The sequence below is a fragment of the Dama dama genome, chromosome 21 (genome assembly GCF_033118175.1).
Source record: "Dama dama isolate Ldn47 chromosome 21, ASM3311817v1, whole genome shotgun sequence".
NCBI classification, from domain to species: Eukaryota; Metazoa; Chordata; class Mammalia; order Artiodactyla; family Cervidae; genus Dama; species Dama dama.
The window spans coordinates 50,205,361-50,232,072 of NC_083701.1; the positions used below are offsets into that span (position 1 = coordinate 50,205,361).

A 26,712-nucleotide genomic window follows, 5' to 3' on the forward strand; every position below is an offset into this window, starting at 1 on the left:
CTGGAGAAGGGACCAGCAAACCACTTCAGTATTCTTGCCTTGAGAACCCCATGAGCAGTATGAAGAGGCAAAATGATAGGATACTGAAAGAGGACTCCCCAGGTCAGTAGGTGCCCAATATGCTACTGGAGATCAGTGGAGAAATAACTCCATTTCTGGAATGAAAGGATGGAGCCAAAGCAAAAACAATACCCAGCTGTGGATGTGACTGGTGATAGAAGCAAGGTCCGATGCTGTAAAGAGCAATATTGCACAGGAATCTGGAATGTTAGGTCCACGAATCAAGGCAAATTGGAAGTGGTCAAACAGGAGATGGCAAGAGTGAATTTCGACATTCTAGGAATCAGCGAACTAAAATGGACTGGAATGGGTGAATTTAACTCAGATGACCATTATATCTACTACTCTGGGCAGGAATCCCTGAGAAGAAATGGAGTAGCCATCATGGTCAACAAAAGAGTCCGAAATGCAGTACTTGGATGCAATTTCAAAAATGACAGAATGATCTCTGTTCGTTTCCAAGGCAAACCATTCAATATGATGGTAATCCAAGCCTATGCCCCAACCAGTAATGCTGAAGAAGCTGAAGTTGAACGGTTCTATGAAGATCTACAAGACCTTTTAAACTAACACCCAAAAAAGACATCCTTTTCATTATAGGGGACTGGAATGCAAAAGAAGGAAATCAAAAAACACCTGGAGTAACAGGCATATTTGACCTTGGATTATGGAATGAAACAGGGCAAAGGCTAATAGAATTTTGCCAAGAGAATACACTGGTCATAGCAAACACCCTCTTCCAACAACACAAGAGAAGACGATACACATGGACATAACCAGATGGTCAACACCGAAATCATATTGATTATATTCTTTGCAGCCAAAGATGGAGAAGCTCTATATAGTCAGCAAAAACAAGACCAGGAGCTGACTGTGGCTCAGATCATAAACTCCTTATTGACAAATTCAGACTTAAGTTGAAGAAAGTAGGGAAAACGACTGCACCATTCAGGTATGACCTAAATCAAATCCCTTGTGACTATACAGTGGAAGTGAGAAATAGATTTAATGGACTAGATCTGATAGACAGAGTGCCTGATGAACTATGGACGGAGATTCATGACATTGTACAGGAGACAGGGATCAAGACCATCCCCATGGAAAAGAAATGCAAAAAGGCAAAATGGTTGTCTGAGGAGGCCTTACAAATAGCTGTGAAAAGAAGAGAAGCCAAAAACAAAGGAGAAAAGGAAAGATATACCCATTTGAATGCAGAGTTCCAAAGAATAGCAAGGAGAGATAAGAAAGCCTTCCTCAGGGATCAATGCAAAGTGATAGAGGAAAACAACAGAATGGGAAGACTAGAGATCTCTTCAAGAAAATTAGAGATAACAAGGGAACATTTCATGCGAAGATGGGTTCAATAAAGGACAGAAATGGTGTGGACCTAACAGAAGCAGAAGATATTAAGAAGAGGTGGCAAGAATACACAGAAGAACTGTACAAAAAAGATCTTCACAACCCAGATAATCACGATGGTGTGATCACTCACCTAGAGCCAGACATCCTGGAATGTGAAGTCAAGAGGGCCTTAGAAAGCATCACTATGAACAAAGCTAGTGGAGGTGATGGAATTCCAGTTGAGCTATTTCAAATCCTAAAAGACGATGCTGTGAAAGTGCTGCACTCAACATGCCAGCAAATTTGGAAAACTCAGCAGTGGCCACGGGACTGGAAAAGGTCAGTTTTCATTCCAACCCCAAAGAATGCTCAAACTACTGCACAATTGCAGTCATCTCACACGCTAGTGAAGTAATGGTCAAATTGTCAAAGCCAGGCTTCAGTAATACATGATCGTGAACTTCCAGATGTTCAAGGTGGTTTTAGAAAAGGCAGAAGAACCAGAGATCAAATTGCCAACATCCACTGGATCATCAAAAAAGCAAGAGAGTTCCAGGAAAACATCTATTTCTGCTTTATTGACTATGCCAAGGCCTTCGACTGTGTGGATCACAATAAACTTTAGAAAATTCTGAAAGAGATGGGAATACCAGACCACCCAACCTGCCTCTTGAGAAACCTATATGCAGATCAGGAAGCAACAGTTAGAACTGAACATGGAACAACAGACTGGTTCCAAATCGGAAAAGGAGTATGTCAAGGCTGTATATTGTCACCCTGCTTATTTAACTTATATGCAGAGTACATCATGAGAAACGCTGGGCTGGAAGGAGCACAAGCTGGAATCAAGATTGCCGGGAGAAATATCAATAATCTCAGATATGCAGATGACACCACCCTTATGGCAGAAAGTGAAGAGGAACTAAAGAGCCTCTTGATGAAAGTGAAAGAGGAGAGTGAAAAAGTTGACGTAAGGCTCAACATTCAGAAAACTAAGATCATGGCATCTGGTCCCATCACTTCATGGAAATAGTTGGGGAAACAGTGGAAGCAGTATCAGACTTTATTTTTCTGGTCTCTAAAATCACTGTAGATGGTGATTGCAGCCATGAAAGAAAAGACTCTTACTCCTTGGAAGGAAAGTCATGACCAACCTAGATAGCATATTAAAAAGCAGAGACATTACTTTGCCAACATAGGTCCGTCTAGTCAAGGCTATCGGTTTCCAGTGATCATGTATGGATGTGAGAGTTGGACTGTGAAGAAAGCTGAGCACCGAAAAATGGATGCTTTTGAACTATGGTGTTGGAGAAGACTCTTGAGAGTCCCTTGGACTGCAAGGAGATCCAACCAGTCCATCTTAAAGGAGATCAGTCCTGGGTGTTCACTGGAAGGATTGATGCTGAAGCTGAAACTCCAATACTTTGGCCACCTCATGCAAAGAGTTGACTCATTGGAAAAGGCCCTGATGTTGGGAGGGATTTGGGGCAGGAGGAGAAGGGGACGACAGAGGATGAGATGGTTGGATGGCATCACCGACTCGATGGACATGAGTTTGAGTAAACTCCGGGAGTTGGTGATGGACAGGGAGGCCTGGCGTGCTGTGATTCATGGGGTCGCAAAGAGTCGGACACGACTGAGCCACTGAACTGATCTGAACTGAATGCTTTAGAGACCCCTTGTGTGACCTTAGAAGTATATGATGTCCCATTGTCACTTTGTAATGATCTGGGCAGACCGAATCTTGGAATGATTTCATGGAGAAGTTTTCTCACCACCTCCTCAGCCTTCTCAGTCCTGGTAAGAAAGACTTCAATCCATCCTGTGAATGTGTCTATCATGACTAACAGGTATTTATACCCTTGAGAAACTGGTACCTGCCAGTCCTCTCCTGGGTAGGTCCCTTGTTGGAAAGATCCTTCCACTCATTAGCATATGAAATCACCCAGCTTAGGAAAACTAGCCAACCACATTCCATGGCCTCCACACTTGCACTCTACAATGGCCTACATCCTGTGAAGTGTGCTTCTCTCTAAATCTGAACAAATCCACCTCTTACCTATTGCTGCCTCTCTCACTAAATTTTTGCAATGAGACATCAAGAGCCTGAGATTCATTAAATCCTAAAACCAGGCACCCTTGGTTTTGACCAGGCTTAAGTCCCAGTTGGATATGACTGAGTGACTAAGCATAGCACAGAATCCCTGCCATATGGGTTTGAGTCCCAATCTTAGGTAAATGGTTTCAAATACAACTTTCAGAAATGGAAAGTTGATGACCTGTCCGATATTTTGTAAGCAGTTGCATAGATGGAGAGAGGAGTTGAAGGATGGGAGGAAAAAGTGGTGGGGAAAATGTATGGAGGAATCCCCTTCATAACCTGCTGGAAAATCTGCTAAATACCTGACCTGTGCTCACGATTTTCATTGGCTTGATTTTTGACACAAAGAAGATTAATGACAGAAGAATCCCCACCCACTTGGGCAACAGCTACTAAGTAATCCCTGCCAAAGTCCCTCAGTTAGACCCACTGCTGCTTCCTGTTCTTGGTGGGGTTTGAGGAAACACTAAATGAGAGATTGTAAAGATTTGTTAGCAAATTTGTTAGCAAAAAAGATTTTGTTAGCCATATGTCCTTCCAGCCATAGGAGAAAGGACTACCTACCCCAAACGGAGGTCTTCTGGAATCTGAGACTGAGCTGTGTGTGCTTTCTGCTGAGTTTGATTTTGCTGTCCCAGTTTCCAGCACACTGGACTTCTTGTCACTTACACTGCACTGGGTTTTCTTCACATTCAGCTTCTACTGTGGGAGCTTTCTCTGAGTTGGGCTTCTGCTGTGCTTGGCCTCTGCCTTGCAGGGGCTGAGCCGAGGTTGTTTCAGCCAGGTTGAATCCTAGAAACGACACCATAGATGTTTGGGGAGTGTGTAATTTCCTCGGTTCTGTCTTGCCACAGTGAAAATTTGAAGTGATGGATGGACCAGTGTTATAGTTCAGTTTTATTTAGAAAGCAAAGGAAAATAGATCCTCAAGTTATGATGGTGGGCCTACGCAAAAGACGTGAAGAGAAGAGAAGCTCCCAGCCCAATTTTGGCTCCTCTTTTTATATGTTTTTTCTCCTCCCCCTAGGCCTGCCCTATGTAAATTGGGCTAGCTAGGAGGGCTGTTTGTTTTACCCGAGGTTCTCACTCCGGTCCTGGGACCATCCTTTGTTCTATTTTCTCAGGCTTTTCCCTTGTTTGTCTTTTAGCCACCGCCATTCTGGACTCCTTTTCCTATTCTAACTACCTAACATACCTATCAGCAAGCTGTTAATTAGAGAAAGGAAATGTCTCAAAACTCAGAGTGGCACCAGGCCCCTCACCCACAACGTACATTTTGAGATAACATTGGCACAAGGTGAGTCATCCCAGGCCATAAAACGATTGACATGAATCTTGAAGAAAAACAGATTTCCAAGTAAACATATAGTTTTATTAACATAGATTAGGAGAACATAGTATGACTAAAACATACTGTTTTGTTGAGTTCTTTTTGTTCTGAGTCTCAAGCAGAACCAACTTGAAGAAAGACAGAGTCTAGGGTAAATACATAGTTCATTAACATAGCTTAAGAAAAATATTTCCATAAGAAGAATGCATTGGTTAGCTCAAGGTTTGAGAAAAGTTAAGTTCAGGTGGAACCAGGTGTCATCATGGCAACACAGAATTTTAAAAGAAACCTCCTTTTAAATTTGTATAAGAGGGGAAAAATAATCTGACACGTGTAGTTTGTTTCCTCTTGCCACTTAAGAGAAAGAAAAACATGTCTGACACTTGCAGCCTATTTCCTGCATTTGGAGACCCCCAGCCTTCCTGACTGTTACCTTCTCAAGTATTGAATGGAGAACTAATTTCAAAACAATGTTTTCTTCTCATCTATGTAGTGGTGTTCCTAACTGGCTCAGTAGTAAAGTATCTGCCTGCCAATTCAGGAGATGCAAGATTGATCCTTCAGTTGGTAAGAACCTCTGGAGGAAGAAATAGCAACCCACTCCAGTATTATTGCCAGAAAAAATCCCATAGGCAGAGTATCCTAGAGGGCTACAGTCATTGGGGTCACAAAAAGTGGACACAACTGAGTGAGCACACACAGCAGCCGAAAATGATTGTAGGAGGAGGCTCAAAAGGGAGGGAATGTATATATATATATATATATATATATATATATATATGTATGACTGATTTGCAGTGTTATAGGGCAGAAACCAACACAACATTGTAAAGCAATTATCCTCCAGTTAAAAATAAAAAAAGAGAATCAATCTTAAAGTTCAAGAGGAAGGGGACATATGTATACCTATGGATAATTCATGTTGATGTAAGGCAGAAACCAACACAATAATAGAAAGCAATTATCCTTCAATTAAAAATAAATAAATTAAAAAAATTCTGTAGAGCATGTGAAAAAATGATTGTAAATAATAATATTTTGCAAAAATCAAAGATATAGATGTAGTCATGTTAGGTAGTTAGAATAGGAAACAGGAGTCCAGAATGGCAGTGGCTAAAAGATAAGGAAGGGAAAAACCAGCAAAAATAGAACAAAGGAAGGTCCCAGGACCGGAGTGAGGTCCTCAGGTAGAACAAACAACACTCCTGGCTAGTCCAATTTGCATAGGGCAGACCCAGGGGGAGGAAAAGACATATAAAAAGAGTAGCCAAAGGGAAAGGGGTCTCTCTCTCTCTCTCTGGGCGCTCTTCTCTTTGTGTCTTTGGGTCCACATGCCCTCATGCCTCGAGGATGGATTTTCCTGCTATTTTCTAAATAAAATAGAGCTGTAACATGGAGCTATAATACTGATTTGTCTAAGAGCTATAACACAGTCTGTTCGAGACCTGAGAGCTATAACACAGTCTGTCCAAGACCCGAGAGCTATGACACACAGAGGGCGTTAATGTCCGTCACTCCAAATATTTGTTGTGATGAGACAGAACCGAGGAGCATACACTCGCCTGACAGTCACATTATACTGTTTAATTGCTATAGATAACTTCACTAGGCCAACTCAAGAAAATGTACTGTATGTAATTTGCATGTACTATTTTAAGATAACAAAATAATATTTTAAGTATCTAATTCTCTCTTCTCTCTATTGCAAACCTCAGTTTAGGTTATTGACTGACTGGCATATAATTTTTTAATTCCAATTTGTTTCAAGGCATACTGGTGAAGTTTCATCTTAAATGAATTTTAGCAGATATTCACCTGAATATGAAAGTATTCTACTGTCACAGATTCAGTGACATTTTATAGAAGAAATTATCTTTCTGAAAGGAAAATATTATTTCTGAGAACATATTTTGAATGTAGTTACACATAAAGATACATTTCATTTGACTATTTCTACACATAGACTGTGCGACTGTATGACATGACTTGTCAAACAGTTTGAGGCTCTGAGAACCCCAAAGCATCTGCCCTGTTCTGTGATACCTTCTCGCTAGTGACTGAAATTCTGTAACACAGATTTCACCTTCTAGTGAAAGACTTTGACCTTGTGAGATATGTTCTTACTCTAATGAAAAATTCTACCTACTATTTTGAAAAATTAGATGAAGTATGTCTCATAGGCATGACATTGAAAATAGAAAAACTACAACAAAGGAGAATGAATAAAGATATATGGATTTGGTTAAAAATCCAAATATTTTGTAATTTTCAAGTTTGTTTTAGAGATGATGCCTGATAACTGTATTTTGGTATTGCTAAAATTTTACTGTTTCAATGTTAAGAATACTTTTTATATTTTCTATCAGTGGAAAGAGAATCCATCCTATCACAATACTGCTTTCAAGAAACACATTTGGTTTTGAGAAGGGATGAGAGAAATGTTGTGCTTATTAGAGAGAGTGGAATTAAGGGATTTTTCTGTTGGGTTCGTACAGAGTTTGAATGTCTTCTCATGCATTGTATCATATCTACTATCTCATATTCTCACAGTATGCAGACCCCTACCTATATCTTCTTCTTAAATTCTTGTGATTTCTTGTTTGCAGTCTATGTTTTACCTATATTCATGGTCATTAATTCCTAGAAGCTAACAGAATCTTTTTTGTCTCATGACCTTTGTACATAGAACACACTCTGTCTTGAATCATCTTTCTTTGTCTTCAGCTTGGAAATTCTTGTTCATCTTTCTGCTTTCAACATCAGATATTTCCTTCAGAAAGCTTCTCTTTAGTAAGTCACCCCCAAGACCAAATTGGTACTTCTATTATATATTCTAATCAAATTCTACATTTTACATATTTTGTCAATTATATTTACACAGCCTGTAAAAGCCACTTCAGGTCTTAGAGGTTTAAATCAGCAGCGCTTTACTTTTGCTCACAATTCTCTTGGTTTGCAAGATGTTTCTGGGCTCACATATATGGTTGCAATAAGCTGCAGGGTTTCCTGTACTGGAAGGGCCTCACTCATGGAAGTGACTCAACATTGTCATTTGGGGTACTTTGGTTCTCCTCCTTATTCCTTTCATTTTCTAGTAGACAAATCAAGAGTTCTTTCTATGGTAGTCTCATGAAAACATTCCAAGAGAGTAAAGGTGGAGGCTACAAAGATTCTTGGAACTAAAATATGATAATTCACACAATAATCATCTGCTATGCTCTGCTGGTCATGGTAAGTCAGGAAGACCACTTAGATTCAATGGCATAGGGAAATAGACTGTATCTGTAGATGCAAACAGTTGCAAAGAATGGCCACCTTAAATCTAGCACACCAACAAAATGCAGTCACATTTTATTGATTTTTCTTGTTTGTTTGCTTTTATGTTTATATTTTCTCTCTCACTCATCATTGCATGCTAGCATTAACTAGTGGCTAGCAGTTCAGTATATATGTGTTCATTGAATTAATGAAAGTTCATGACCCTACTGGTATTATTTTAATTTTTATTCCCTAAATTGAATTCAAATATATAAATTTCACTTTCAAAATGTAGATTATCTGGAATGTAAATACATACATATTACTTCATAGATATATAGAGCACAAGAGACCATGCCACATATTTATAGAGAAAAAAGTGAAATTCTTGAGTTCTAAGTGAATAGGAAGCAGTATATCATGAAGACTAAGAATACAAGCTAGTGAATCTGACAGTCTGAATAAAAGTGCTGAATGTACCCAGTCTTTTATTTTTATTTCCCATTCTTTCATTTTTATTGAGGTTTTAGCTCAAATGTCACTTTGCATTTCAGTGCTAGCTGTTATATTAATCTGTTCATTCTTCATCTCTTCCCCTTGAATGTATTCTTTCTTAGGAAACATACTGTATGTACTACTCACCTCTGAATCATTCAATGCCTGATGTAGAGTGGGCACTTAGTATATTCTTATTAAATACCTGAAAGAATGAATGACTTAAGAGAAACACCTTGACATAATACAGGAATGAATGTCCTTAATTATTTATCTCAGACTGTATTGATTTTAATTGTATCTGTTGCATATATTTTACAAAGGTTAAATGAAAAATGTTTATCGTGGAACTTGCATGAAGATAGTGATTTGTAATTGTTAAGAACTTGGAATCAGTGAGGAATAGTGGCTATGGACTGGTTGATTCCTAGATCTTAGCGGCAAAAGTTCTCATAGTGAGTTATCTACTCTCCATGAGCACTAAAATTTGTGTGAAACTGAGAGAAAAGATTTCTGCTGTGGAATTTTCTGAAGGTTAGAGAAGTCCTTACAGGTGAAAGTTCAGATTGAGAAATTATAGACACTTTGCTTAATCCAGAGAGGGGGAAAAAAAAAAAAAAGATCAAAACCTTGATCCAATTTAGCAACATATTAAGAAGGCTTAGGGATAATAATACAAGTCTTGTAACTATTAAGCAACAGATAATTTTCAAAGATAAGTGAAATTAGATTACTAAGAATTGTTATGAGGGGAAAAATTATAATAGTTAAAGAAGGAAATAGTAATACAGAGGTGGTTTATGTCAAACTGAAACTGGATTATTAATAAACAATAAGACAGGCTATTGGATTATATATATATATATTTGCTGTATTTGAAAGTGAAACAAGTGTATGAAATTGGATTTATCCACAGGCTTGCATGAGCAAGAAATGTTGCTTTGTTCTCTTAAGTTGAAATGAAATTGAGAGCTCCTGTTGTCCCTGATAGGAGGAGAGTTCTCTCCAAGTCATTGTGTGTGAAGGCAGAAAAAACATTGGCACCTTCTTCACTTGAATTTCAGAAGAATCCACGGGGCATTTGTAGTGCTTGGGCAATGGCACTTTGTCATTATTATTCAAGCCTGAATTTCCCATGAAATCAGATGATCCTGTGCCTGCAAACCTGAGTAGGAAATCTTAGCCAAAGGTGAGCATTCAGGTTCCTAGACTCTTCCACTTTCCTGAGATACCCCTAGGGGGTTGTGTATGCCATCTTCAGTGCCTCTACTTGGCCCCCAACCTCTACCCAAGTCACTGCTTCTCTCCTATCACTTGATGTAATCGCCTCAAAAATCCAAGACTGTTAGGAAACAAAAGCAATGAAAAGATCTTAGATCACATTTCTCTTTAAGTCCTGCCAAACCATCCTTCCTTCTAGCAAGGGTTTTGCAAGAGGGACCTGGAAAAAGTCAGACTTTTGTTGAGAAGGAGGGTGGAGAAATACAGAGATGACAGAAAATAAATAAATAACTTATGTGTTGATCAGACACAAGTGTTTACATGTGCTGTTTTGTGTTGGGGAGGTTAAGTAGAGGTGTAATGATTTTCACAAGTCAGTATTGTGGTTTTGGGATTACACAATTGGGGTTCAAATCCTAGCTTTTTAATTTACTAGCAAAGCGATCTAGTGTATGTTGTAAAAGTACTTGAACTTTAATATCCTCAGCTCACAGGTGCTTTTGAGGATGAAATGAATTGATTAGAACTGTGTTTAGAACACAGTAAGTGCTCAGGATGTGCTGATTGCTCTATAATATCTTCATTTAAATAGTCTGTTATCTAGTCATCTAAATTAACCATTAGAATGATGAGTATGTTTATAGTGTCTTAATCACCTGGATTTGGAAATTTGGGGAGATTAGATACCATCACACAGAGCCAAATCCACATCATCCTGATAAAAGTTAAAAGATCTACTTCAAGACAATTGTTTGTATTCATATTATTACCTGTAATTGGAATACACCAAAATCATCTGAAGAGATATAAAGCTTTTGGGTATTTAAAATCACTTTAATGTTTAAGAAAACTTCCTTTGCTTTCATTAATCTCTTTCATTTGAAAGTCGGTCAGTTAAGCTGTATATGATCTTAATCAAATAAATACTCTCAATAATTGATATAGGTGTCATACCTTTGTTTTATTGACATTATTTAAAAACAGTCTTTTTGCTTATAGTCTTGAAATAAAATATAGTCTTTGTAGAAAAGGAATTTCACAGAATAATTACATGAAGAAATAGAAAGGCTTATCTTTCAATGTGGTAGTATATATTTTAAATACCCTACAAGGTGATGCTGTGAAACTGCTGCATTCAATATGCCAGCAAATTTGGAAAACTCAGCAGTGGCCACAGGACTGGAAAAGGTCAGTTTTCATTCCAATCCCTAAGAAAGGCAATCCCAAAGAATGCTCAAACTACTGCACAATTGCACTCATCTCACATGCTAGTAAAGTAATGCTCAAAATTCTCCAAGCCAGGCTTCAGCAATACGTGAACCATGAACTTCTAGATGTTCAAGCTGGTTTTAGAAAAGGCAGAGGAACCAGAGATCAAATTGCCAACATCCACTGGGTCATCAAAAAAGCAAGAGAGTTGCAGGAAAACATCTATTTCTGCTTTATTAACTACGCCAAAGCCTTCGACTGTGTGGATCACAATAAACTATGGAAAATTCTGAAAGAGATGGGAATGCCAGACCACCTGACCTGCCTCTTGAGAAACCTGTATGCAGGTCAGGAAGCAACAGTTAGAACTGAACATGGAACAACAGACTGGTTCCAAATCGGAAAAGGAGTACATCAAGACTGTATATTGTCACCCTGCTTATTTAACTTATATGCAGAGTACATCATGAGAAACGCTGGGCTGGAAGGAGCACAAGCTGGAATCAAGATTGCCGGGAGAAATATCAATAATCTCAGATATGCAGATGACACCACCCTTATGGCAGAAAGTGAAGAGGAACTAAAAAGCCTCTTGATGAAAGTGAAAGAGGAGAGTGAAAAAGTTGGCGTAAAGCTTAACGTTTGGAAAACTAAGATCATGGCATCTGGTCCCATCATTTCATGGGAAATAGACAGTGGAAACAGTGTCAAACTTTATTTTTCTGGGCTCCAAAATCACTGCAGATGGTGACTGCAGCCATGAAATTAAAAGACATTTGCTCCTTGGAAGGAAAGTTATGACCAACCTAGATAGCATATTAAAAAGCAGAGACATTACCTTGCCAACAAAGGTCCGTCTGGTTAAGGCTATGGTTTTTCCAGTAGTCATGTATGGATGTGAGAGTTGGACTGTGAAGAAAGCTGAGTGCCAAAAAATGGATGCTTTTGAACTGTGGTGTTGGAGAAGACTCTTGAGAGTCCCTTGGACTGCAAGGAGATCCAACCAGTCCATCTTAAAGGAGATCAGTCCTGGGTGTTCATTGGAAGGACAGATGCTGAAGCTGAAACTCCAGAAACTTTGGCCACCTCATGCGAAGAGTTGACTCGTTTGAAAAGACCCTGATGCTGGGAGGGATTGGGGGCAGGAGGAGAAGGGAACAACAGAGGATGAGATGGTTGGATGGCATCACTGACTCTATGCACATGGGTTTCAGTAAACTCCAGGAGTTGGTGATGGACAGGGAGGCCTGGCGTGCTGCGATTCATGGGGTCGCAAAGAGTCGGACACGATTGAGCGACTGAACTGAACTGAACTGAACGTATAAGTAATACCCCAATAATAATGCATATTTGCCTTTCTAGTTAATGGTAGCTTCCGATGGTAAATGCAAGGTTCTTACCATTTCCAAAGGTTTTTAAAAATTTCCCTCAGCATGCTATGTTTTAAAGCCAAGATTGGTAATTTTTTCCCCAAAAATCACTCGTGCTGCTAATTAATTAGCTGTTTCAGAATGAAAAGTGTTTTACAGAATGTTGTGCAGGAAAATAAGACTTTTTATGGCTTGAGTTTCCTATTAAACTGTTCTACTTCAGCATATTTATGTAGATATTCACCTGTTGCTCAGCAACCTTTCCACAGTAAATACCTTAATAGTCGTTCCTCCAAAATGTCAGCCCTTTCTTACCTGCCCACACCTCCCTTACATCGACCTGTTAGTAATGAACCTAGTTCTTGCAAATCATATAACAACCACAAGGGATCAGGTATCAATTATAAATGCATCAGCAAGGAGTGTTCAGTGATCTTGCTGCAAGCTTCATCCTTGCCAAACATACTTCTCAGCCTGTCCCTGTTATTTCTTTTGAGGAAAAGAAAACTTTACAATAAACTAATTCAAACTAGTTAAGCAATCACTCTCAAATGTAAATTCTTTCAACCAAAAAGTTGTTTGTCTGATTATGAGAACAGTTTTGAGAAGGCAATCTGTAATCCTCAAGAGCATTTTCTTTTTCAAAGTAGCATCTGTATACACAGAAAAATGTGGTAGTAGGGATAGCTCCTTGATTCTACTTAAATCATATCACATATGTAAAACACGCATTATGTATGCTTTATATTTAGGTATTAAAAAAATACAAACACCTAGAGCTAATAAAAAATGACAGCCCCTCCTGCCCACCCCAAACTGGAAGGCTGTTTCAGAAGGAAATGGAGGATAAACATGGATACACTGAGATAGTCCAGGTAAGCAGGCCACAGGGACATGATGGACTAGGTCAGGATAAAGCCTTCTCTTATTTTTTTTCTTTCAAACATGGTACGTATAAAGGGTAACTCCACCAGTCGCTTTCCCTTGTTTCTTTCCCTCTGTTACACGATATCAAATATCATCATTACAAAATATTTTTGGGAGAGAAAAAGGTGCTGGAGAATGGAAGAAGAGGGAAATGCTATCCTCATTTGAAAAAGAACAAATGAGTGATTTATTTGTTTTTAGATGCTCCTTCCTTTTTTCATACTTATGTAATATAAACTACAGTTATATTATAATTATATTTTTAGAGTGTTTATATCTGGACAGGTCAAATTTCTTTCTTATATTTATATCCTTGAAATGCATTTACTGCCATAAAGTAAAACGTTTATATTTTTGAGAAATACAGAGTAGTGCATTTATTCACATTCATTCTTCCTTCATATATTTATGAAACATTCAAGGGGAAGTGAGAGATACACATGTATCAGGCATGATTTCCACTTTCAAAATATCATTAATATATATCATTTATTAAAGACAGCAAGGCTCTGGAAGTGAAGAGGTTTCTTATATTACACTTTGGAATACAAGATATGTATAATAGGATCCCTTTTTCCTAACAAGGCCTTTAAATCTTCAATGAGAATTGACAGCTATTTCACAAGATTTAATATGGAAGGAAATTAGACACAGAAAGAAGGTGCATGTTAAGTGTGTGTTGTTACATTTGTTTGTTTGAGGGAAACCCGGAATGATATATCCTTCTTTTGGTAAGAGGTAAGACCTGCTATAGGAAAGAGGTCTCAAATTGCAGGATTCTAGGAAATTGTTTTAGAAAGGTGTAAAGGAGCATTCTACCCCTTTCTCTAACTCTTATAAAATGTGACAAGAAGGCTGTGACTCTTATTTCAAAAGCTAGCTCTGTTTTATTGCCAGTATTGTCACTTTATGGAGGAACATTATGCTTAGATACACAAAAAAGGCTTCAGTTGTGTTTTGTGAATATATATTCTTGTGAGTAGTGTATGTGTTTGTAACTGGGCATGTAAAAAAAAAAAAAAAGACACCTTGGACCCACTACTGTACATTGTCAAAAGACTTCCAAAAATGTATGAAAAAGAGTGACAAGATACTGAAATTCCATTTCGCAACTTCATTTTAATCAACTAGGTGAAGTTAGAAATGGCTCTTTAAGAGAGAAAAGCTTCAAGATCATTGCAACCCTCTACTTAATTTTTCCCTGGCATGAGCTTACTATATTTTTAGTACTAAGAAATTAGATGTCTGTTCTCTGACATTCTGTTACAAAATATGATAACATATTTTATAGACATATGCATGCATTTAATATACACATATAGTCTACATATGTGTACTACATATATATTTGTTGGGGGGGTCAGCCAACAGAGTACTCTCTATATGATTTTTAAAACTTGGTATTTTCTATATTTCGTTTAGGTAAAGGTATTTATGCTTGTTTGGCATGTGGGTTTATCAAACTTTAATTAATCCAGAATACAGAGTTTTAATCTTGTATGTAAACAACTTGGCATTAGTATGTATTTTGTTGAATATTTGTTTTATAATCACTTATTTGCTGTAGTAAATGTGGATTTGGTAAATGTATCACTAAATTTTGATATCAGTTTCAGCTTAGATTGAAAATATTTATTCACTTTGAAGCAGAGAATTTATTTTAATGAATAAATTTAAAATTTATTCATTTTAAAGCAGAGAGATCACTTGCATCTGATAAACAGTAACACATCCACTTGCAAAAAGTAATACTGATGTCTCGATTTAGTGCTTGCAAATTTAAATAGAGATACATAATATAAATATATATATATCAATATATCAGCGAATTCAGAAAAAATAATGTATATTAAAGTATCAGTCCAATTTTAAAATTAATATGTACCTGATTTATTTAGTTTCTGATCATAGAAAATATTTTATTCAAATTAGTGATAATTTTTTTTTTTACTATACTATAATCAACTTCTTTCACATTTCAATGTGTCAGAAATCTGAATTTAGGTGGCAGCATATTTGTGATGTCATGCCATAGTTTAATGGTTCAACAGTTTCTATCTTAGAGTTGCATCTTATAATTAAGAATATATTATATTTAGTTAATTAGATATTTTAATATCATTATCTTATATATGTTCAAAGTACATGCAACATTTTAATTTTAAATCAAACTTTATAAGACCAATATAGATCTGCTCTTTAAAATTAAGTAATAATCTAAATTTTCAGGATTTATCTATTTATTTTTGTAGTCAGAGACACGATTTCATACTAGGTAATGACTAGCCAAGGACTTCCCTGGTGGCTCAGATGGTAAAGAATTTGCCTGTAATGTGGGAAACCTGGGTTTGCTCCTGAGTTGGGAAGGCCCCCTGAGAGGAGGGTGTGGCGACCCACTCCAGTATTTTTGCCTGGAGAATCCACATGGACAGAGGAGTCTGGCGGGCTACAATCTGTGGGGTTGCAAAGAGTCAGATACAACTGAACGACTAAGCTCACAATGACTAATCAAACGTAGATTATTTATATTTTCCCTACAATTTAAGGACTACTTTCTATTTCAGTTTACTCATCCCTTCTGTAAGTTGAATATTCACAGCACACACATATTCACCAGGTTATACTGTTAAATACTGAGCTATACAGATTTTAGGATATTGGCATTTGTAATGTTTAAAATGCAGAATATTTATTTTCCCAACTGCAGTATGCTTCCTGAAAATCAATATGCTGAAATGAATAGAATATCTAAATGATGACTCACATACAGTTGCTGCATTAGTCGTGTTTATATTTTATTTTGATGTTGTTTTGTATATTTTTATTTTGCATGTTTTCATGTTAGATGTTTATTGCTTTTTTTTTCATTACATATCATGATACCACAAAATTATTCAGTTAGGATTATTTTGTTATTAAAGTTTTTATTCAAATGTTTAATTTGAAATGCTAAACTTAGTGGAACAGAATATATGTTTTATATAAAATAGCATGCCAAGTATATCTAAAAGTCACTTCTATGAATATGCACCTATGTTTAACATGTACTTGTATAGCTATATGCATTTTGGGATTCCCACTTATATCTCTAGCAACATGTTCTTTATGTTTGTGATAAGTTAGACAGTAGTTACAAAGCAATATAGCATAATTTTTAAAAATATGTAAGGCTAAAATTTTAATCAAAATGAAATTCAAATTCAATTTTTATTTAATACATTTTCTAAATGACACATTTATAAATTGCTTTATGTGAATTATGTTTAGTCCTTTGCATACAGATGTTGAAATAGGAAAGCATTCAAAAACAAATTTTATTATGATACTTAATAAGTCCAAATTTAATTATATAATTTAATTTTGCTGTTATATACATTTGCCAATTTACATGTTTAACATATGTCATTTTCCATTATCATAATTCCAAGATGACATATAGTTATGATTTTAGAAGCATGTTTATATATGTATATCATTTCATTTTATTTCTACTATATTTGGAAATGTTTTGTTTCAAATATTAATAAAATTATATTTTAGATGTGTTTAAATTGTAAACATCTAATTTATAAATATATCTCAAGCAGTTTAGTTGACAGGATAATCTAATTGTGATAAACTACATCGGGTATACATGATTTGATTTCCAGTGAAGAATGGGTATTTTGGATGTACATTTTGTTCGTAAATTTGGGTTGTATGTCTTGTAACATCATTTAACATTGTGCTATTAAAGACAACACCTATATAACTGTATAGTAAACTTAAATTTTTTTAAAAGAATCCAAACTATTATAATTTAATATTCAATTTGATATATAATATATTCAATATGATATTGTTGCTATCAATATGATATTGTTGCTATTGTTGCTAAGCCTTTTTCCAGCATCAACAATTTCCTTAAAAAACATCAGGTATGCAAGATTATTGAGTGTTTTGAAACTGTTAAATAGTGCATTTTGACAATTTAAAAATCTGTGTTTCACACACTGCCACTTTAAAGTGGTACCAAAAATAGTATTCTAAATTGGTCTACATTTTAGATAAATGGTTATAATATATGACATAATTGTATGGTGATGGATGATTTTATTGTCTTATAAGGAAATAATTGTTTTTATGTATACATATACACACACACACATATATATATAATATATGACTAGATTTAGATGTACTTCTACTTCCTGCCATTATGAGATATGCTAGTTTTTACTCTACAGAAATTTGAATATTCCAAACAAATCCATTTCACACTAACATTGTAAGCTATCATGGTTTGAGAATGTTGACATGAATCTTCAACTAACTGTTACTTATCCAAATAAATCTTCAGTTTCCACACTTTTTCAAAGTGATGTTTTTGAAAGTTCATAACAAAGCCATCAGATTTTCCTTTCTTTGGAATAATTCTTCATTTCATTACATTGTTTGAAATATGACATTGCCATGTTAAAATTATAATCATATTTCATTTGTGAAATTTATCCTCTTTATGATTGTTAATATTACACTAGAATTATTTTTGAATCCATCTATTCTTTTATTTTTCTTTTGATAAATATTCCTTAAGGATCTACTATGTACCAGGCACTATCCTAGATACCTGGGTTTCAGCAGTGCATGGAATTTGCCTAAATCTCAGCCTTCAAGGAGCTTGCATTACAGTATGGGGAGGAAAAATTATGAAAACAGAATATAAGTAAAATATAAGAACTAATTGGTAAAATATATTTTTGAAATATGTAGTTAGCTAGATGATGGTTATTAAATTGGTTTTTTCATTACTTTATTCAGATATTACATCCTGTTCTGAATTCAGGTTAAGAGAATAATATTGCTATTAGCCAGTGGTAGAACTCTATTACTAAAGATTTTAAGATTGGGATCACTAGCAAATCCTGGGTCTAAATCCTACTAAAGATCAGTTCTAACTCACAAATTTGGTTAGGAAATGTATTTATTGCCTGGAGTCTTCAAGAATATGGGCATTTTGAAATTGGTCTGTTGATCTTAAAAGATCAGTTTTAGCAGCAGCCTGGACACATTCCTAAGAATTACCCCAGATTCATTTACCCAAATACTAGGGATTACTTGGGCTTCCCTGGTGGCTCAGATGGTAAAGAATCCACCTGCAATGCAGGAGACCCAGGTTCAGTCCCTGGTTTGGTAAGATCCCCTGGAGAGCGAAGTGGCTACCCATTCCAGTACTCTTACCTGGAGAAGCCTATGGACGGAGAAACCGACAAGCTACTGTCCATGGTGCTGAATAGAGTTGGACACAACTGAGCAACTAAGCACAGAGGTTATTTATGATTAATGTAATGACCTTCAATGATGGAGCATAATAAATAGCTGTTTAATTTGCTTCTATGTTAAAGATTTAATAGACACACTGAGATTTGAAACAGTACAAATTCCACAAATTTTCATACTTTTAGATTGCATTTAGCAACATATGTTTATATTTAAATAGTTTCCTTTTTTAAACTAAACCTGAAAGCCCAGACATTATGATAAAGTTAGGAAGAGTTCTAAAGCATTAGTTTCTTTTATAAAGAAAGGTGCAGTTAAATTCCCCAGAAGAATAGTATGGGCCAGGTAATTGTTTTTATAGTAATGAGTATATGGACATCAAAATGTCTGATTTACCATGATCAGTTACTAAATATTAGTAATGCAAGTGTAGGTATTACTTAATCATGTGACTAAAGAAAGCCTTCACCATATATTAGCTTAGTAAATATTACTGGCTAATTTGCATAACCAATATACATTTAGTAGATTCTAATCTTCACAAATAACTTGAATATTCAATAGCATCTTTTTCTGATAATGTTTTAAACTATATGAAAAATCTTTAAGATTACTTGGTGATTGTCACATTTCATTTACCACTGGCCACCACAAAGTATAATCATTTAATTCTTTTGAATTTCTAAATCAAATTTTAAAAAAAAGTGGTAAGGAACCCACCTGCCAATGCAGGGCACCCAAGATACCCAAGTTTGACCCGTGGGTCTGGAAGATCAGATGGAGTAGGAAATAGCAACTCACTCCAGTATTCCTGCTTTGCAAATTCTATGGACAGGAGCCTGGTGGGCTCCAGTCTATGAGGTAGCAAAGAATTGGACACAACTGAGCGACTGAGCACACACACATATAACAACACAAGCTGGAAGAATTAGTAATGGACAGGTACTCTTTTGCTTGCTTGTGAACGAGGGACAGCTCTTGTTTGACTTCCTTTTTTACTTTAAAATAGAAACCTGAATTACTTGTCCTACTAATCACCTGCCTACAGCTAAAGAGGGGTGGGAGAAGAAGGCAGAACATGTTCAAATCACATAATGTGATATAGCTGTTTGTCTCTTGCAAAATGATTAAAATATTCCTTTGCATTTTGTCTAATATATATATGGACAGAAGTTTGAAATGCATTTTGTTGAGAAGGCAAATTATGTGAAGACTTACACCCTTCAGTGGCTAACACATGTACACCCATGGCGGATTCATGTCAATATATGGCAAAACCAATACAATATTGTAAAGTAAAAAAAAAAAAAAAAAAGAGGTTTTCTAACCAGGACCTGACTATTGGTTCTAATTTGTAGTTGTTCCTCCAAAATTCAGTTATTTTTTTTTGTTTATTAGGCTTTTTAGCTGCCATGATCCATCTAAGTATATCTTTAATCAGTTTCATGCTTCTGTTATAAAAATTACATCTTTTTGTCATTATGTGAGAATTATTCTCTACCAAGTACAATTTTTGAAAAAAGAGTTTAGTGAAAGGAAAAAGAAAATCCTAATTTGGAGTCTTTAAAACAATTATAAAAGCATAGTGAACTTTAATAAGATTAAGAGATTTACTGTGACATACTTATGAGATATTTGGAAATTTTCAACCACTTTTTAAAACTATTTTGTATGAATGAAATTTTCATGCTAATAGTTAATTTCTTGTCATTTCTTTTTTTTTTTTTTAAGTAAAATAATTTGTGTATTTTAACTAATTGAAAATTGGTTAATCTCAATTGTTACTTTAAAAGTCTGAAAAATATTACCCAACTCCCAAAACATCCCACTAAATTCTAAAGTGTATATATAGCTCATGACATTGAATATTTTATCATGTTGGCTTTTTTCTGGCAAATGAGGTAAAGATAGATATTTACAAGAAGAGTTATTTCAGAGTTTTTTAAAAATCATTTTGTCTTCAATTTTGTTTTGATTTTTAAATTCTCCTTTCTTCAGTTGTTTTTCTTAAAATTTAAAAAATAAATGACATTTTCCCCAGAAATCATGATGAGAGATGGCATGGACTATTCAAAGCATACTTTTGAGAAAAGTGTGGTTACATAGTTACCCATTCTGTCAAAACTTGTCACTTACTAGGCATTTGTTGCTAAAAATCATCTATAGATAAATAATGAATAAGATTTATTCAAGGTCAGATAAAGGGTTTACTGTTTCTCCTTTTTCTCCCTAATGTGTTACAATTAAAATGTGATATGTTTATGTGTAATAACTCTTCATACATTGATTGATATAAACAAAACATCAGATCTGGTTACTTCACATTTTAGTGGCGTGTTTGTGTTTTGCCTTTTTATGTTAATTATACTTAAGGTGATAGAAGAGAATATAATTTATGAAAATTATCAGAAAAAAAAAAACAACATTTAAAAGAAAAAGTTAGCATCTAGTGCTACTGTGTCCCACAGGTTCTTCTACATTGACCCACACTACCTCCACTGGTGAGTTAGAGGAGCATAACAGGACTGCCACTGGTGCTATTGCTGTTGCTAGCACATCCGCAGATGTTACTGTATCCAGTGTTACAGCTGTCACCAGCCATAGACTTTCCGAGGAACAGCGAGTGCAAGTAAAGAATCTCAGAAATTCAGGTCTGGACCCCAACACATCCAAGGACGGGCTCTCACCTCATCAAGCAGATACACAAAGTACAAGGAGAAGACCAAGAAATGCTGAACAGATAGAAAGAACTAAAGAGCTTGCAGTTGTTACTCATAGAGGTATTGGATGTTATTTTACTTGTGCCCATTTAGTTACAGCCAAAGATATATTTTGGTAATGATTCCAATTAGAGAATGAGCTGAAACAGAGCCAAGATGTAGAAAATACAAGAAGGAATTCAAAGTAGCTGAAAAATATAGACAGTAAAAGCCAGAACCTGAATAATTTGAAAATATAAAAGTTAGAATTAAAAAAAAAATCAAAATGAAATTCAAATGTTGGAGGGAGGAGGGAGTAAATATAGAAAGAAAATAATACATAAATGATAGAAAAAACAAAATACCTATTGTGTATTATATACCAATTATGGTGTCTAGATAAAATCAAAATTAAAATAACCATTTTTCTATTAATAAGGGTACATATTTACTAATTGATGATTTAGCCAATGTAGTAATTTTCATATTTGCATGAATTTTTCGTTATACGAATGCCAATTAATTATTGAGAAAATAGATAACTAGATTGGGGACAATGGAAACATTATGTCTGGTGATTATTTTATATAGCTTATTCTACTATTTCTGAATTACCTATTGACCCATATGATTGTACTGAGAACAGATTTCTCATTTTGAAAAGGTAACAGTTATTCTGGACTTCCTTTGTGGCTCAGCTGGTAAAGAATCTGACTGCAATGCGGGAGACCTGGGTTCGATCCCTGGGTTGGGAAGATCCCCTTGAGAAGGGAAAGGTTACACACTCCAGTATTCTGGCCTGGAGAATTCCATGGACTGTATAGTCCAAGGGGTCGCAAAGAGTCAGATACGACTGAGCGACTTTCACTCTCCCTTTCAACAGTTACTCCTTGGTATTATGACTCCAAATTTAAGTGTTCCTTAAATTCCTACTTTAATTTTTAGAGGTAAGAATAACAGAGTCAAATTATATATTGATAATTTTCTAGTCAATTAATATAAGCCTATAGTTTACAAAATTTAGGAAGTATAGCAAGAATTTTTTTCCTATTTTTTGGTAACAGCTTCATGAACAGTTTAGGAAAAAATAGTGCAGTATGAAATACTAATGAGAATTTATATTGATGTATTCATCATTGGAAATATTAGCAAAATGAATATATTTCAAGTACAAATATTTACTCCAGCTCTGTTTCCAACTCAAAGTTATATATTCTCCAAAATGGCAATGATTTTTGTAGTATGGTTATGCATAGTTTGCATGATATAGGTAATAGAAAACCATTCAGATGCTTAGTACAGACTAAGGAAAGAAAATCAACACATCTTTGCATAAGTTGATTGAAAATCATACATCTCAGAAATTCATTTTCCATCAAAATTCATACTGAAAGTAGTTACTTTGATTCTCTTTAATAAGAAGCATTCTAAAATGAATTCTTAGCATGCAGTAATCTCCTTTAAAGGATTAAACTGATATCACCTTGGTTCTCTATTCACTCTCCTACCATGAATATTTCTGCTCATGTGAATATAGGGATCATTATCAGATTTGTAATTGTTTAATCAAGTAGGTAGATTTTCTTATTACAGGGAAGTAAAAATATGTAAATATTGAAATATAGATTAAGAAGAAAGCCCCCCCCCCAAAAAAGAAAAAAGCCCTTCAGTTTAGTGTTTTCACTCTCTTTGGAAATTTGCATGCACTAACATAGACAAACTTCCCTGTTTTCATTCTGTTGTCCATTGAAGAAAAGGCAGGTAATTTTGGGATATGAGTTTATTGTTTATTAACTAATAATACATATGTTCCAGGTAAAGTTTGCCATCAAGTGATTTGAGAAACCCTGGTGCTGTATATATATATATATATATATATATATATATATATAAAATATTTTGTAGAACTTGAACAAATAATTCAGATTGAAAAGAGAATAGTTATCAATTACTATATTAAAGTGATTTGAAAGTTAATCTAAAATTTTGAAGAGCATTCAGCCAAATTTCAATTAAGCATCAAAATTACACCCTTGATTAATTTCAGTGCTCGAATTTTCTCAATTGTTATAATAATCTTCCGATGCTATGTTAACATTCATAGTATTTAGACCTATTTCACTCATATTCTTTCTAGAATAGTGTTTATGAATATGATATTCACTCAGTGATGCCCTCTACCTTGGATATAAATATTTTTAATTATTGATTATACAGAATATATATACAGAAAACATTTTGAATGTTATGTTCATTTTTAGTGACTTAAATTATTATACTTGCATCAAATCTTTATACAAACCTCAATATATAGTTGTATTTTCAGACATAAAGCAGTCCTCAAAGACTTGACTCTTAAGCTGGACCAAATCTCTAAATAGGAATTTGCTGACATGAAAACAATATTTTTTTTAAACAGTACATTTCAGTTTACCCAACATGCCTGATATGCCAACTGACGTATGTTCTGTGCAAAATAATGATAAATAATACATGCCCTTCTTTTGAAAGACTGAGAGAGAGTAGAAGATGTGGAGAAATCCACCCTGGTGGGACAAGGAAGATTTTGTAAAGCTCATGGCTGAACGGAGTACTAAAGGAGATATACGATGTATGTAGGCAGTGAGTCCTTTAATTGATGTTTTAGATGAGTCAATAAAGATAATACAAAACTAGTTTGCTTAACTTTTCTAGATATTTTAGAGAAAAAAAAATGTCTTGTTCTTCTATTCCATTCTCCACAATGTAGTCAGAATTACCTTTTAAAAATGAAAACCTGATCACATTCCTTCATTGCTTTAAATCTTCCACTGGTTTCCCAGGGACTTTGGGAATAAAACCAAACTTGATGATAACCCATGGGATCCTCTTATGTTTTTTTGTCTACATCTCCAAATTCATCTCATGCAACTCTGATAAACACTCTGTGTTTTTTGCCAAACAGAATTTCTTTTAGCTTGTCGAACATACCATATTCTTTTCTGCCTCAGGCTAGTCCCACAAACTATTCCTTCTTCCTTCCAACCAAATCATTTTAATTCCTTTCCCAAGATTTAGCTGAAATTGTTAGTTCCTGGAAATTTGGAATTTCCTGTTGTAACAACCATTTTAAATTCTGTAAGGTAGGGAGAGGATGAGCCTTGTTCATGGTTCATTCCCATTGCTTAGAACAGCTTCTGACTCATAGGTATATTTAGATAATATTTAGTAAATGATGAATAAATATTTGCAATTTCACTAGCCAGAGCATTCAACTTACTTAAAAGCTAAAAATTATATTTTTCAATATAATCAAATATTCATGTAGTTCAACTTAAAAATAGCTATTTTTTATAGTTATAATAACCAATGTTTTTAACCCCTTTGAAAACCAAAGTATTCTTACAAACTCAAAATGAAATATTGCTTTTTTATTATATAACTACTTAAAATTCACAAAGTAAAACTAGATATAAATGCCTTGCTTATGGCCTTTTTACATTTAAGAATCAAAGAAAATTTATTGATAAACACAAAATAATAAAGTCAGTAAACTACATAAGAATAAATGTTACTGCAATATTATGAATATTATTTTGCTGAGATTTACCATCTAAAGCATATATACAATAGAGATTGTGATAGCATAGGTTTTTTGATGTCTACAAGTGCATACAAAGTTTTGCACTGTGATCATGTACGTTTTTCACTTTTTTTTTCTATTCACACTGCAATTAAACTTTCATGTCTATGATGTCTTTTGATCATTGCTGCTACTGCTAAGTCACTTCAGTCATGTCCGACTCTGTGCGACCCCAGAAACAGCAGCCCACCAGGCTCCCCCGTCCCTGGGATTCTCCAGGCAAGAACACTGGAGTGGGTTGCCATTTCCTTCTCCAGTGCATGAAAGTGAAAAGTGAAAGTGAAGTCGCTCAGTCTTGTCTGACTCTTAGCGACCCCATGGACTGCAGCCCACCAGGCTCCTCCATCCATGGGATTTTCCAGGCAAGAGTACTGGAGTGGGGTGCCGTTGCCTTCTCCTCTTTTGATCTTTGCTACTTCCTAATTTGTCTATTCTTAATAACTTGAGGCAATTAAAGTACTTAGTATTATCACTATGAAAACAAAACATAAACACTGAAATTGCACTTAGTATTTGGCACTTGGTATTTGTAAGTGTATAGACTCAAAAGTCTACATATTGATTTATGATAAATTAAGTCACTATAATGAATTTGTTATAAAAGCTTCACAATTAATGAATAATTTGAAAAAAAACTTAGAATATTTATCAAAGGATTTTAAATCACTATAGGGTTCTGCTCCAATTAATTTTTACCATAGTACTATAGTTAAGCATCAGTAATTCAATGTAAGGTATGTTGTTAAAAAAAATTTCTTTTCAGTTTCTACTTGTTCTCAGTGAAAGAAAACCCCCTTCTGATTTTTTTTCCATTTAAAAAGAGTCTTAGACATGAAATAAAATATAAAGAAGTAAAAGAGAAAAATATTGATGAAGAATGTTGATTTAAATCTTCTTTAAGTAGTGTGTTAACACCACAGTTTATTAGTGCCCAATAGTTTTCAAAATGAACATTTGATTTTATTGATTGGTTTTACCCTACTTTTCTCACCTACTGTGCATGACAATCTTTTTGGGTCACATGAAATATTAGGGTTGAATTCCCCTATCAGTAAAAGAGTATTGCAGTATTATATTAGGGTTATAGTGAGGATTAAACACAGTATTAGGTGGAAATGCCAAAAAACCTCAAGTATTTTCTCCCAGTGTAAAGGCAAAACCAAATTGCCCACCATTATTGGTTAGTTTTGAGGTCAGAGAACTAGGCTGAGTCTGTACTCTGTCCCTTATTGGGTGTATGATTTTGAACAATAACTTCAACTTTAGAACCTGCAATTTCTTGGTAACTGAGAGTAGCTACCTGTAGGTAATTATTTGAAAGAATTTAGCACAGTTGTTGGCTTATGTTCAGTGGATAGTAATTGTCTTTATTTTTACTATTATTCATCAAATATATTTAACTCTTGCTATCTATGTGGCATTGCTCTGGACAGTAGAGGTATAAAAATGTGCAAGGCAGGCTGTGCTATGGAGTAGTCTACATAACTTATTTTATAAAGGGAAGCTTATTATGAGAAACATTGCCAGAGCAGTGTTGTTTTTTTTTTTTTAAATGTTACTGAAGTAAAGGAGAGGGATCAACTGCCTCTAAATGTAAAAGTCAAGAAAGGCTGCACAGACATAAGATATTTGTACAAATTCTTGAGAGATGAACAGAAGTTTTCAACTATTAATTGTGTTTATATTGCTAAGATGTATAAAAATTGCTTTAAGTGGATAATATGCTGAATAGAAATATGATGACTCTCTATCAAAATAATAAAGGAGATATTCATTACTTACAGTTATATAAATAAACCTAAAAACAATTGATCTTTTTA

General features: G+C 34.9%; 1 protein-coding gene across 3 annotated transcripts in view; it reads left to right on the plus strand.

Moving 5' to 3' along the window:
• The window catches only part of CSMD3 (CUB and Sushi multiple domains 3), a 1,326,016-nt gene that overhangs the window by 503,026 nt on the left and 796,278 nt on the right, over positions 1 to 26,712 (plus strand). The window contains exon 7 of one of the 3 annotated variants that reach the window (XM_061122845.1): positions 21,040 to 21,351. The exons of the other annotated variants lie outside the window; for them this stretch is intronic. Within the exon in view, the coding sequence (XP_060978828.1) occupies positions 21,040 to 21,351 (312 nt within the window). The remainder of the gene's footprint in view (positions 1 to 21,039; positions 21,352 to 26,712) is intronic. 3 annotated transcript variants of the gene reach the window in all.